Source organism: Hordeum vulgare, chromosome 6H (assembly GCF_904849725.1).
Source record: "Hordeum vulgare subsp. vulgare chromosome 6H, MorexV3_pseudomolecules_assembly, whole genome shotgun sequence".
Classification (NCBI taxonomy): Eukaryota; Viridiplantae; Streptophyta; class Magnoliopsida; order Poales; family Poaceae; genus Hordeum; species Hordeum vulgare.
In genome coordinates, this window is record NC_058523.1 from 404,088,117 (window position 1) to 404,102,930 (window position 14,814).

The 14,814-nt window shown below is 46.0% G+C and overlaps 1 protein-coding gene across 1 annotated transcript; it reads left to right on the top strand.

Annotated features, from left to right (window-relative positions):
* The first annotated feature begins 322 nt into the window (after window positions 1-322).
* Window positions 323-1,055, top strand: LOC123402561 (glycine-rich protein DOT1-like). The gene has a single exon (XM_045096483.1). It carries the CDS (start codon window positions 394-396, stop codon window positions 931-933), a length of 540 nt encoding a protein of 179 aa, XP_044952418.1. The 5' UTR covers window positions 323-393; the 3' UTR covers window positions 934-1,055.
* Window positions 1,056-14,814: the final 13,759 nt, after the last annotated feature.

A 14,814-nucleotide genomic window follows, 5' to 3' on the forward strand; every position in this document is an offset into this window, starting at 1 on the left:
GACGATCTTTTTAAGCGGGAACGGACGGACATGGTCAAGCCATGGCATCAGAATTTGTCCAGCTCCAGCAGCTACCAGATTCTTCAGTCACGGGACTCTCGCCAAAGGAACAAAATCAGTCAATAACAGCTCGCGTTTCCTTTTCGTGCAATTCCAGTGCGGCGCGAGCACATGATGCCCGGTGAGATAAGCTGCATTTCTGAGGGACTTTAGTAAGTCGGCACAAAAATCCGCAGCGAAGAGGGTAAATCCTCTCAGGAATGGGACGGTAGTGCGTGATCGATTGCGCCGGACCACCAGCCCCATGATCAAGGGCTATAAATAGGGCACGGGGCATCCACTACAAGCACAACACAAGACGAACCCAGACGGTAAGAGCTCAAGGAAGATACCATGGAGGGCGGCCGTAAGCAATGGCAAGCGCAGCTGGCGGGGATCGCGCTCGCGTTCCTCCTCTTCGCGCCTGCGTTGCTGCCGTGCGCGGGCGCCGAGGCCGACGGCGAGAAGGACGGGCTGGCGTCGCCTGGGAAGACTGTGCCGCCGGTTCCGCCTGGGTGGACCGGCGACTCGGGGTCCGCCCAGGGGTCCAGCCCTGACGGTTCCAGCTGGAAGTACGAGTGGGGATGGGCTGCTGGGCCGGGTGGAAAGGGCTCCGGCTTCGGATACGGTTACGGTGGTGGCAGCGGTGATGCGGGCGGCGGGGGCGAAGGTGGTGGCAGTGGAAGAGGCGGTGGCGGAGGAAACGGAAGAACGTTTGGTCCACGCGATCGGGGGTACGGTGGACATTCCGGTGGCTATGGTGGCAATGGTGCTGGTGGTTATAATGGCGAAGGAGCGTTTGGCGGCGAAGATGGTGGCGCTGGCTGGAACAAGCGCGGCGGATTCCGGGGTGGACGGACGGAGAAGAAGCAGGACGGTGGCGGCAAAAACTGAAGCCGCCCGTACTTGTATGGCTGTACCCTATACGTATGGTGTATTCCCTCCTTCCTAAATAGTTCTCTGTTCCTAAATAATTACTAGCAAAAGAGCCCGTGTGTTGCAACGGAAGAAAATAATATTACACGTTCTTAATTTATAAAAAATATTCATAATATGAGAATTTTTAGTTACGGCACAAATAAAATATGATCTTATCTTACAAAAGTGCAGTTCAAGATTTCATAAGTCTTCTATTTTAAAACGACTTGCATGTAGCTTTAATACGTATAAAGAAACGGGCAAGCAAACCTACAGTTTGATTTCCAATCCTGATTTTGTTGATGTGTTTATTCCCAATCCGGATTAGTACCGGTATGAAAGAAAGACGAATAATGAATTATTTATTAAGATTGCATCCTAGATATTATTTTATTAAATGTTTAACAGGTAAAATAACATCATATTCAAAATCTACATATTTTTCTAATCATATTCTATATATAATATGTAAAATTTGAAGTTACAGTTTAGAATATATGAGTATTTCAAAAAAAATTTAATATGTACTACGGGTTTAACTTCAAAAATATGAGGGGGTTTTCTATAAAATAGCACGACGGACTAAGAATACCTATTTATTTTATTAGTAGGTATAGTTACGGTTTAGAATATATGAGTATTTCAAAAAACATTTAATATGTACTGCGGGTTTAACATTAAAAGTATCAGGGGTTTTCTATTTTTTCTATAAAATAGCACGACGAACTAAGAATACCTATTTCTTTTATTAGTAGGTATAGATAGTTGAAGAAAACTAAACTATATTTTTCAACTATAATTATTTAGGTACACAAGAATTATAACTTTTTTAAAACTTTTTTTACTATAGGAGTACGTACAAATTAAAATGAGTAAATTTACGTCATATATATATATATATATATATATATATATATATATATATATATATATATATATATATATATATATATATATATATATATATATATATATATATATATATCCATTTATATGCGACGGTCCGTGCTAAAATTCATTAAATCTACACTCTAAATATGCAGGGCCGCAAAATTCCGGGTCTGTGCTAAACCAAAAAATAGGGCACTATCTCACTTAAATCTGTATTATTTATGCACAAGATACAAAAAGACAAATAAAATAAGATGAAAAATATCAATTGAAGATTATACGTCAATATTTGACAATTAAACCCCTGCATAAAATTATTTGACAATTAGACGATATGTCTAACTCATCTAGTGTGTCGTGTCCAATCCAATTGAACTGCTATAGTGTGATATTTAATCTACGTGGAAAGAATCATTTTTAACGATCACGGTTGAAATTAATTAGGAATTAAGAGTAAGGAAAGAAGTTAAACGGAAAGGAGAGCTCACTAGCTACACACTACCTGATTTGAAGGCGTGAAGCACCCGCAGGGTGGAACCCGTGAAAGTTGTCGCTATGTGCCCGTGTCAATCCTCTCGCCCGTGTACCGTATCGCTCGTCAACACCGTTCTTATAACAGTTCGAGACCAACGCTTCAGAAGATTCCCCTTTTATTTCGTTGTTGTCCGGTTAATTATTGTTTGTCGCACTTATCATCGCATCATTTGCATCATCTGCATTGCATCGGCACTCTGTTGCCGTCAGTTTTCAAACTTGCATCCGTTATTAGTTGTCGGGTTCTCTCCGTGTTCGTCGTTGACCGTTTCGAGACGAAACACACACGCCCGCGTCCGCAGCATCGTTTATATTTTGTTATTAAAAGTGCGTATAAAATATTCTCGGATTAAGTTGAAACTTGGCGTGAGGTCTTATTTTTATGTAGATAGGCCGCGTGCCAATTTTCGTCGCCATCGGAGCTCCTTTGATATCTGATACGTCTCCGTCGTATTTACTTTTCCAAACTCTTTTGCCCTTGTTTTGAACTCTAATTTGCATGAATTGAATGGAACTAACCCGGACTAACGCTGTTTTCAATAGAATTGTCATGGTGTTGTTTTTGCGCAAAAATAAAAGTTTTCGGAATGACTTGGAAATTTACGAGGATTTTTTGTGGAATATATAAAAATACTGGCGCAAAAATCAACCGGAGACGTGGAGCGAGGAGCCCACAAGCCCAGGAGGCGCGCCCCCCTGGCCGCGCCTAGCAGGCTTGTGGGGCCCTCTGGGCTCCCCCGCCTCCAACTCCAGCTCTATTTAATCCCTTTCGTCCGGAAAAAATCGAGGAGAGTTCATCGCGTTTTACGATACAGAGGCGCCACCATCACCCGTTCTTCCTCTGGAGGGCAGATGTGGAGTCCGTTCTGGGCTCCGGAGAGGGGAGATCATCGCCATCGTCATCACCAACCTCCCTTCATCACCAATTCCATGATGCTCTTCATCGTTCGTGAGTAATCTCATCGTAGGCTTGCTGGACGGTGATAGGTTGGATGAGATCTATCATGTAATCGAGTTAGTTTTGATGGGGATTGATCCCTAGTATCCACTATGTTCTGAGATTGATGTTGCTACTACTTTGCCATGCATAATGCTTGTCACTAGGGCCCGAGTGCCATGATTTCAGATCTGAACCTATTATGTTGTCATCAATATATGTGTGTTCTTGATCCTATCTTGCAAGTTGTAGTCACCTACTATGTGTTATGACCCGGCAACCCCGGAGTGACAATAGCCGGAACCACTCCCGGAGATGACCATAGTATGAGGAGTTCATGTATTCACTAAGTGCTAATGCTTTGTTTCGGTTCTCTAGTAAAAGGAGAACCTTAATATCCCATAGTTTCCATTAGGACCCCGCTGCCACGGGAGGGATGGAAATAGATGTCATGCAAGTTCTTTTCTCTAAGCACGTATGGCTACATATGGAATACATGCCTACATTACATTGACGAACTGGAGCTAGTTACATATCTCCCCATGTTATAACTATTGCATGATGAATGTCATCCGGCATAATTATCCATCACCGATTCAATGCCTATGAGTTTTTCCTACTGGTCCTTGCTACGTTACTTTGCCGCTACTCCTGTTACTGCTACTGCTGCTACTACTGCTACTGTTATCGCTACTGTTGTCACTGCTCCTACTGTTACCATTTCTACTGTTGCTATCACACTACTTTGCTACTGATACTTGTTGGGTAACGTAGCATAAATTCAAAAAAAATCCTACGCATATTCAGATCTTCCTATGGAGAGACCAGCAACGAGAGAGGGATGAGTGCATCTTCATACCTTTGAAGATCGCTAAGCGGAAGCGTTGCGAGAACGCGGTTGATGGAGTCGTACTCGTGGCGATTCAAATCGCGGTGTGATTCCGATCTAGTGCCGAACCACGACACCTCCGTGTTCAACACACGTGCAGCCCGGTGACGTCTCCCGCACCTTGATCCAGCAAGGAGGAGGGAGAGGTTGGGGAAGATCTCCAGCAGCACGACAGCGTGGTGTCGATGGAGAGACGAGATCTCCCGGCAGGGCTTCGCCAACCACCGACAGAGAGGAGGAGAAGGAAGAGCAGGGTTGCGCCGAGGGAGAGGAAGATTGGTGTCTCCAACAGCCCAAAGTGCCCACTATATATAGGGGGAGGGAGGGGCTGCGCCCCCTTGAGGGGCGGCAGCCCTAGATGGGGGAGGTGCGGCAGCCAGGAGGGGAGGAGGGGTGGCGCACCCTTCTGGTGGGCCTTAGGCCCACCTTCGCTAGGGTTCCCCTCCCTCTCCCCTCTTCTTGTGCCATGGGCTGAGTGTGGGGGCGCACTAGCCCACCTAGGGGCTGGTTCCCTCCCGCACTTGGCCCATCTAGCCTCTCGGGGTGGTGGCCCCCTTCTGGTGGACCCCCGGGGCCACTTCCGGTCGTCCCGGTGGTCCCGATACGTTACCGACGACGCCTGAAACACTTCCGGTGTCCAAAACCATCCGTCCTATATATCAATCTTTACCTCCGGACCATTCCGGAGCTCCTCGTGACGTCCGGGATCTCATCTGGGACTCCGAACAACTTTCGATAACCTCGTATAACAATTCCCTATAACCCTAGCATCATCAAACCTTAAGTGTGTAGACCCTACGGGTTCGGGAGGCATGCAGACATGACCGAGACACCTCTCCGGCCAATAACCGTCAGCGGGGTCTGGATACCCATGGTGGCTCCCACTTGCTCCACGATGATCTCATCGGATGAACCACGATGTCAAGGATTCAATCAATCCCGTATACAATTCCCTTTGTTTGTCGGTATAGAACTTGCCCGAGATTCGATCGTCGGTATACCTATACCTTGTTCAATCTCGTTACCGGTAAGTCTCTTTACTCGTTCCGTAGCACGTCATTGTGTAATTAACTCCTTAGTCACATTGAGCTCATGATGATGTTCTACCAAGTGGGCCTAGAGATACCTCTCGGTCACGTGGAGTGACAAATCCTGATCTTGATTCGTACCAACCCAACAAACACTTTCAGAGGTACCCGTAGTGCACTTTTATAGTCACCCAGTTACGTTGTGACGTTTGATACACCCAAAGCACTCCTACGGTATCCGGGAGTTGAACAATCTCACGGTCGAAGGAAAAGACACTTGACATTAGAAAAGCTTTAGCATACGAACAATACGATCAAGTGCTACGCTTAGGATTGGGTCTTGTCCATCACATTATTCTCCCAATGATGTGATCCCGTTATCAATGACATCTAATGCCCATGACCAGGAAACCATGATCATCTATTGACTAACGAGCTAGCCAACTAGAGGCTTGCTAGGGACACATTGTGATCTATTTATTCACACATGTATTACTGTTTCCTGTTAATACAATTATAGCATGAACAATAGACGATTATCATGAACAAGGAAATATGATAATAACCATTTTATTATTGCCTCTAGGGCATATTTTCAATAGTCTCCCACTTGCACTAGAGTCAATAATCTAGTTACATTGTGATGTATCGAATCCCCATAGCATTATGGTGTTGATCATGTTTTGCTCGTGGAAGAGGTTTAGTCAATGGGTCTGCAACATTCAGATCCATATGTACTCTACAAATCTCTATTACTCTACTCTGGACATGGTCCTGGATGGAGTTGTAGCGGCGTTTGATGTGCTTTGTCTTCTGGTGAAACCTGGGCTCCTTGGCTATGGCAATGGCCCCAGTGTTATCACAGAAGAGTGTCATTGGACCCGACGCGCTTGGAACCACTCCAAGGTCGGTGATGAGCTCCTTCATCCAAATTCCTTCATGAGCTGCTTCTGAAGCAGCTATGTACTCCGCTTCACATGTAGATGCTGCCACGACTTCTTGCTTGCTGCTTCACCAGCTCACTTCCCCACCATTCAAAACATATATGTATCCGGTCTGTGACTTAGAGTCATCTGGATCTGTGTCGAAGCTAGCGTCGACGTAACCCTTTACAACGAGCTCTTCGTCACCTCCATAAACAAGAAACATCTCCTTAGTCCTATTTAGGTACTTAAGGATATTCTTGACCGCTGTCCAGTGTTCCATACCGGGATCACTTTGGTACCTCCCTTCCAAACTTATGGCAAGGTTTATATCAGGTCTGGTACACAGCATGGCATACATTAGAGAGCCTACGGCTGAAGCATAGGGGACAGTACTCATCTTCTCTCTATCTGCTGCCGTGGTCGGTGACTGAGTCTTACTCAATCTCAAACCTTGCAAAACTGGCAAGAACCCTTTCTTTGAGATTTCCATATTGAACTTCTTCAATATCTTGTCAAGGTATGTACTTTGCGAAAGACCTATGAGGCATCTCGATCTATCTCTATAGATCTTGATGCCTAATATGTATGTAGCTTCTCCAAGGTCCTTCATTGAAAAACTCTTGTTCAAATAGGCCTTTATGCTCTCCAACATCTCTATATTATTCCCCATCAATAATATGTCATCCACATACAGTATGAGGAAAGTTATAGAGCTCCCACTCATTTTCTTGTACAGACAGGCTTCTCCGTAAACCTGTATGAACCCAAACGCTTTAATCACCTCATTAAAGCGAATGTTCCAACTCCGAGATGCTTGCACCAGCCAATAGATGGAGCGCTGGATCTTGCACACTTTGTTAGCACCCTTAGGGTCGACAAAACCTGCTGGTTGCATCATATACAACTCTTCCTTAAGGTTCCCATTAAGGAACGCTGTTTTGACGTCCATTTGCCAAATTTCATAATCATAAAAGGCGGCAATTGCTAACATGATTCGGACTAATTTCAGCTTTGCTACGGGAGAGAAAGTCTCTTCGTAGTCAATTCCTTGAAATTGTCGAAAACCCTTTGCGACAAGTCGAGCTTTATAAACGGTTACATTACCGTTTGCATCAGTCTTCTTCTTGAAGATCCATTTATTTTCTATGGCTCGCCGGTCATCGGGCAAGTCCACCAAAGTCCATACTTTGCTCTCATACATGGATCCTATCTCAGATTTCATAGCTTCAAGCCATTTGTTGGAATCCGGGCCCGCCATCGCTTCTTCATAATTCGAAGGTTCACCGTTGTCTAACAACATGATTTCCATTACAGGGTTGCCGTACCACTCTCGTGCGGAGCGTACCTTTGTGGACCTTCGCGGCTCAGTAGTAACTTGATCCGAAGCTTCATGATCGTTATCATTAACTTCCTCTTCAGTTGGTGTAGGCGCCATAGGAACAACTTCCCGCGCTGCGCTACTATCCTGTTCGAGAGGGGGTGTAATTACCTCATCAAGTTCTACCTTTCTCCCACTTACTTCTTTCGAGAGAAACTCTTTCTCTAGAAAGTACTCGTTCTTGGCAACAAAGGTTTTACCTTCGGATCTAAGATAGAAGGTATACCCAATAGTTTCCTTAGGGTATCCTATGAATACGCATTTCTCCGCTTTGGGTTCGAGATTTTCTGGTTGAAGTTTCTTCACATAAGCATCACAGCCCCAAACTTAAGAAATGACAACTTAGGTTTCTTGCCAAACCATAGTTCATACGGTGTCGTCTCAACGGATTTAGACGGTGCCCTATTTAAAGTGAATGCTGCAGTTTCTAATGCGTATCCCCAAAATGATAGCGGTAAGTCGGTAAGAGACATCATAGATCGTACCATATCTAATAAAGTGCGATTACGACGTTCAGACACTCCATTGCGTTGCGGTGTGCCAGGCGGCGTCAGTTGTGAAACGATTCCACACTTCCTTAGGTGTGTGCCAAACTCGTGACTCAAATATTCTCCTCCACAATCAGATCATGGACACTTAATTTTTCTGTCACATTGATTCTCGACCTCACTTTGAAATTCCTTGAACTTTTAAAATGTCTCAGATTTGTGCTTCATCAAGTAGATATACCCATACCTACTCAAATCATCGGTGAGAGTGAGAACATAACGATAGCCACCGCGAGCTTCAACGTTCATTGGACCACACACATCAGTATGTATTATGTACAATAAGTCGGTTGCTCTCTCCATTATTCCTGAGAATGGAGTCTTAGTCATCTTGCCCATGAGGCACGGTTCGCATGTGTCAAATGATTCAAAGTCAAGAGACTCTAATAGTCCATCAGTATGGAGCTTCTTCATGCGCTTAACGCTGATATGACCAAGGCGGCAGTGCCACAAGTATGTGGGACTATCATTATCAACTTTACATCTTTTGGTACTCACACTATGAATATGCGTAACATCACGATCGAGATTCATCAAGAATAAACCATTCACCAGCGGAGCATGACCATAAAACATATCACTCATATAAATAGAACAACCATTATTCTCTGACTTAAATGAGTAGCCGTCTCGCATTAAGAAAGACCCTGATACAATATTCATGCTCAAAGCTGGTACTAAATAACAATTATTAAGGTTACAAACTAATCTCAACGGTAGATGTAGAGGTAGCGTGCCGACGGCGATCACATCAACCTTGGAGCCATTCTCGACGCGCATTGTCACCTCGTCCTTGGCCAGTCTCCGCTTATTCCGCAGTTCCTGCTTTGAGTTGCAAATGTGAGCAACAACACCGGTATCAAATACCCAGGAGCTACTACGAGCGCTGGTAAGGTACACATCAATAACATGTATATCACATATACCTTTTGAAAGGACGTGGATGTCGCCTAGAGGAGGGGGGGTGAATAGGCGCTTTAAAATAATTAAGGTTTAGGCTTGAACAAATGCGGAATAAAACTAACGTTTAATTTGTCAAGCACAAAACCTACAAACAACTAGGCTCAGCTATGTGCACCAACAACTTATGCTAAGCAAGATAAACAACTAAGTGATAGCAAGATATATTACAATAAACAATATGTCTATCACAAAGTAAAGTGCATAAGTAAAAGGTTCGGGTAAGAGATAAACGAGGCACGGGGAGACGATGATGTATCCCGAAGTTCACACCCTTGCGGATGCTAATCTCCGTGCGAGCGGTGTGGAGGCACAATGCTCCCCAAGATGCCACTAAGGCCACCGTAATCTCCTCACGCCCTCGCACAATGCAAGATGTCGTGATTCCACTAAGGGACCCTTGAGGGCGGTCACCGAACCCGTACAAATGGCAAACCTTGGGGGCGGTCACCGAACCCGTACACGTGGCAACCCTTGGGGGCGGTTACCGGTACCCGTACAAATTGCTCGGGGCAATCTCCACAACCTAATTGGAGACCCCGACGCTTGCCTGGAGCTTCACACCACAATGATTGAGCTCCGAGACACCACCAAGCTTCTAAGGACGCCAAAGCATCCATGAAGAACAATATCTAGGGTACTAAGTACCAAAGGTAATAAGCTTCTCAACTTCTCACTTCCACATATCACCATGGAGAACTCAAACCGATGCAACTAACGCAATGGCAAGAACACACGAAGTGGTCAAGTCCCTCACACTCAAATCCCTCCACAACAACGAAAGCTATGGAGAAATATGAGAGGAAGAACAAGGAGCTCACAAAGAACTCCAAGATCTAGATCCAAGGGGTTGCCCTCACACAGAGGAGAAAGTGATTGGTGGAGATTTGGATCTAGATCTCCTCTCTCTTTTCCCTCAAGAACAAGCAAGAATCATTGGAGGGATTGAGAGTTAGCAAGCTCTAAGAATGTCAACAATGGAGGTAGAACAAGAGCTCAACGGATGGATAAGACCAAGGGGGAAGAAGACCCCCTTTATATAGTGGGGGAAGGAATCAGACCGTTACCCCCACTTACAGCCCGAGTCCAGCGGTACTACCGCTGGCTCCAGCGCTACTACCGCTGACCCTCTAGCGGTACTACCGCTGGCTGCAGTGGTACTACCGCTGAGCCCATGGTAGCGCAAAGATACTACCGGGCCAACCACCACCAAGAAAGTCTTCGCAAAAAGTCCGACGTAGTACAACCGCAAAGATGACGTGACTAAAGTCCTGGAGCGGTACTACCGCTGACCAGGGGCGGTACTACCGTTGGGACAGCGGTACTAACGCCAGCTCTAGCGGTACCACCTCTAGGGCCAGCGGTACTACCGGCAACTCTAGCGGTACTACCGCTAGGTCCAGCGGTACTACCGCTCGCCACTGAAATAGCCATAACTTTCGCATACGAGCTCCGAATCGAGCAAACCCAAGCTTGTTGGATTCAGGACGACAAGAGCTATCCAAGCAGCAAAATCTTAAGACCATGCAGATATGAAAATGCCAATGATATAGAGATGTGAGTCCTCTATGAATGAAGAACCGGCAAAAACTCCAAACATCAAAAACATCATAGTAGATGCATATGGACTCCGTTTTTTATGAACCCGAGCTTGTCCTGAAGATGACCATAAGCTCTAAAACTCACAAGGAGAAACCCCAAACAAGAACCAAGAAGTATGATGCAAGGATGCAAGTGGTTTGAGCTCTCAACGAACGATACGATCAAGCTACTCACTTGAGAGCCCCCCTTGACAGTACAACAATCTATCCTAAACAAAAAACCTATCAAGGGCAAAGCTATACCTTGCACCTCGTCCTCTTGAGCTAGATGATGATGACCTTGGCTTCCTCAAGATGGACCACCTTTCTTGATTGCGTTGGCTTGATGAAGACTAGTTGATTGCTCCCCCATACTCACTATGGGTGAGCCACTCTTCAGCATATCTTCACAAGTCCATTGCCACCACAATGGACATCAAGCTTCAAGCATGATATCTTCGTGCTGATCCACTTGAACTTGCACACCGCAATCTTGATGACGATCACCACTTGACGTCATACTTCATGGGTTGTATGAGATCTTCATCTAGACGCAAGCCCATGGAAATACACCTAACCCCTACATAGAACTCTCACAAAGACCATGGGTTAGCATACAAACACGTAATGGACAATGCTTACCATACCATGGGATCACTTGATCCCTCTCGGTACATCTTGTACGCTTTGTGTGTTGATCATCTTGATTTACTCTTTGTCTGAGATCTTGATCAACCTTGTGTCTCTATGACCATTCTTTGGATAATACCTTGAATACCATCTTGGTCATCATATAAACTCCTTGAACCCAACAGATGGACTTCAAGAAGTGCCTATGGACAAATCCTATAAATATAACTTAAGGCAACCATCAGTCCATAGGAATTGTCATCAATTACCAAAACCACATATGGAGATATATGCTCTAACACCTTTAACGTTGCCGGCCTTCTTGTCCGCTAAGTATTTGTGGCAGTTCCGCTTCCAGTGACCCTTTCCCTTGCAATAGAAGCACTCAGTCTCAGGCTTGGGTCCATTCTTTTCCTTCTTCCCGGCATCTGGCTTACCGGGCGCGGCAACGGCTTTGCCGTCTTTCTTGATGTTCTTCTTACCCTTGCCCTTCTTGAAACTAGTGGTCTTGTTGACCATCAACACTTGATGCTCTTTCTTGATTTCTACTTCTGCAGACTTGAGCATCGAGTACAACTCGGGAATGGTCTTCTCCATCCCTTGCATGTTGTAGTTCAGCACAAAACCTTTGTAGCTTGGTGGGAGAGACTGGAGGATTCTATGAATTATAGCATCATCCGGAAGTTTGACTTCAAGTGAAGTCAGACGACCGTGTAACCCAGACATTTTGAGTATGTGCTCACTGACAGAACTGTTCTCCTCCATCTTACAGCTAAAGAACTTGTCGGAGACTTCATATCTCTCGACACGGTCATGAGCTTGAAAAACTAGCTTCAGCTCTTGGAACATCTCATATGCACCGTGTTGCTCAAAACGCCTTTGGAGCCCCGTTTCCAAACTGTATAACATGCCACACCTAACCAGAGAGTAATCTTCACTCCGCATTTGCCAGACGTTCAAAATGTCCTGGGCTGCTGCGGGAGCAGGAGGGTCACCTAGCGGCGCATCAAGGACATAAGCCTTTTTAGCTGCTTCAAGGATGAGCTTCAAGTTGCGAACCCAGTCCACATAGTTGCTACCATCATCTTTCAGCTTGTTTTTCTCTAGGAATGCGTTGAAATTGAGGTTACGTTGGCCATCTACAATATTTATAAAGACAACTTTTAGACTAAGTTCATGACAATTAAGTTCATTTAATCAAATTAAGTATGAACTCCCACTTAAATCGACATCCCTCCAGTCATCTAAGTGATACATAATCCATGTTGACTAACCTGTGTCCGATCATCACGTGAGACGAACTAGTCACCATGGTGAGCAACTTCATGCTGATCGTATTCAGCCATACGACTCATGTTCGACCTTTCAGTCTCTTGTATTCGAGGTCATGTCTGTACATGCTAAGCTCGTCAAGTCAACCTAGGTGTGTTCGCGTGTGTAAATCTGGCTTACACCCGTTGTATGCGAACGTTAGAATCTATCACACCCGATCATCACGTCGTGCTTCGAGACAACGATCCTTCGCAACGGTGCACACTTAGGGGAATACGTTCTCGAAATTTTAAGAGGGGTCATCTTATTATGCTACCTTCGTTCTAAGAAATAAGATGAAAAACATGATAAACATCACAATGCAATCATATAGTGACATGATATGGCCATTATCATCTTTGCTCTTTCGATCTCCATCTTCAGGCATCGCATGATCATCATCGTCACCGGCGTGACACCATGATGTCCATCATCATCATCTCCATCATCGTGTCTCCATGAAGTCGTCACGCCAACTACTACTATCACTACTACTATAGCTAACCGTTAGCAATGAAGTAAAAGTAGTAAGCACATGGCGTTGCATCTCATACAATAAATTAAGACAACTCCTATGGATCCTGCCGGTTGTCATACTCATCGACATGCAAGTCATGAAACCTATTACAATAACATGATCATCTCATACATCATACATGCAACATCAAAACTTTGGCCATATCACATCACATCTCAAACCCTGCAAAAACAAGTTAGACATCCTCTAATTGTTGTTGCAAGTTTTACGTGGCTGATTTGGGTTTCTAGCAAGAACGCTTTCTTACCTACGCGACAGCCACAATGATGATATGCCAAAGCTATTTACCCTTCATAAGGACCCTTTTCATCAAATCCAATCCGACTAGAGTGGGAGAGACAGACACCCCCTAGCCACCTTTATGCACGGTGTGCATGTTTGTCGGTGGAACCAGTCTCACGTAAGCGTATGTGTAATGTCGGCCCGGGCCTCTTCATCCCACAATACCGCCGGAAAATAATAATACTAGTAGCGGCAAGCAATTGACAAATCATCGCCCACAACCTTTTGTGTTCTACTCGTGCATAGAATCTACGCATAGAAAACTTGGCTCGGATGCCACTCTTGGGTAACGTAGCATAAATTCAAAAAAAATCCTACGCATATTCAGATCTTCCTATGGAGACACCAGCAACGAGAGAGGAGTGAGTGCATCTTCATACCTTTGAAGATCGCTAAGCGGAAGTGTTGCTAGAACGCGGTTGATGGAGTCGTACTCGCGGCGATTCAAATCGCGGTGTGATTCCGATCTAGTGCCGAACCACGGCACCTCCGCGTTCAACACACGTGCAGCCCGGTGATGTCTCCCACACCTTGATCCAGCAAGGAGGAGGGAGAGGTTGGGGAAGATATCCGGTAGCATGATGGCGTGGAGTCGATGGAGAGACGAGGTCTCCCGGGAGGGCTTCGCCAAGCACCGGCACAGAGGAGGAGAAGGAAGAGCAGGGCTGCACCGAGGGAGAGGAAGATTGTTGTCTCCAACAGCCCAAAGTGCCCACTATATATAGGGGGAGGGAGGGGTTGCGCCCCCTTGAGGGTTTCCCTCTCCTGAGAGGGGTGGTAGCCCTAGATGGGGGGAGGTGTGGCGGCCAGGAGGGGAGGAGGGGTGGCGCACCCTTTTGGTGAGCCTTAGGCCCACCTGCGCTAGGGTTCCCCTCCCTCTCCCCTCTTCTTGCGCCATGGGCTGAGTGTGGGGGCGCACCAGCCCACCTAGGGGCTGGTTCCCTCCCGCACTTGCCCCATCTAACCTCCCGGGGTGGTGGGCCCCTTCCGGTGGATCCCGGGGGCCACTTCTGGTGGTCCCGGTGGTCCCGGTACGTTACCGGCGACGCCCAAAACACTTCCGGTGTCCAAAACCATCCGTCCTATATATCAATCTTTACCTCCGGACCATTCCAGAGCTCCTCGTGACGTCCGAGATCTCATCCGGGACTCCGAACAACTTTCGGTAACCTCGTATAACAATTCCCTATAACCCTAGCGTCATCAAACCTTAAGTGTGTAGACCCTACGGGTTCGGGAGGGAGGCAGACATGACCGAGACACCTCTCCGGCCAATAACCATCAGCGGGGCTGGATACCCATGGTGGCTCCCACTTCCTCCACGATGATCTCATCGGATGAACCACGATGTCAAGGATTTAATCAATCCCGTATACAATTCCCTTTGTCTGTCGGTATAGAACTTGCCCGAGATTCGATCGTCGG

What these genes read in the sequence shown, in the direction of transcription:
- LOC123402561 (XM_045096483.1), top strand. Translation starts at nt 394, where the DNA reads ATGGAGGGCGGCCGTAAGCAATGGCAAGCGCAGCTGGCGGGGATCGCG.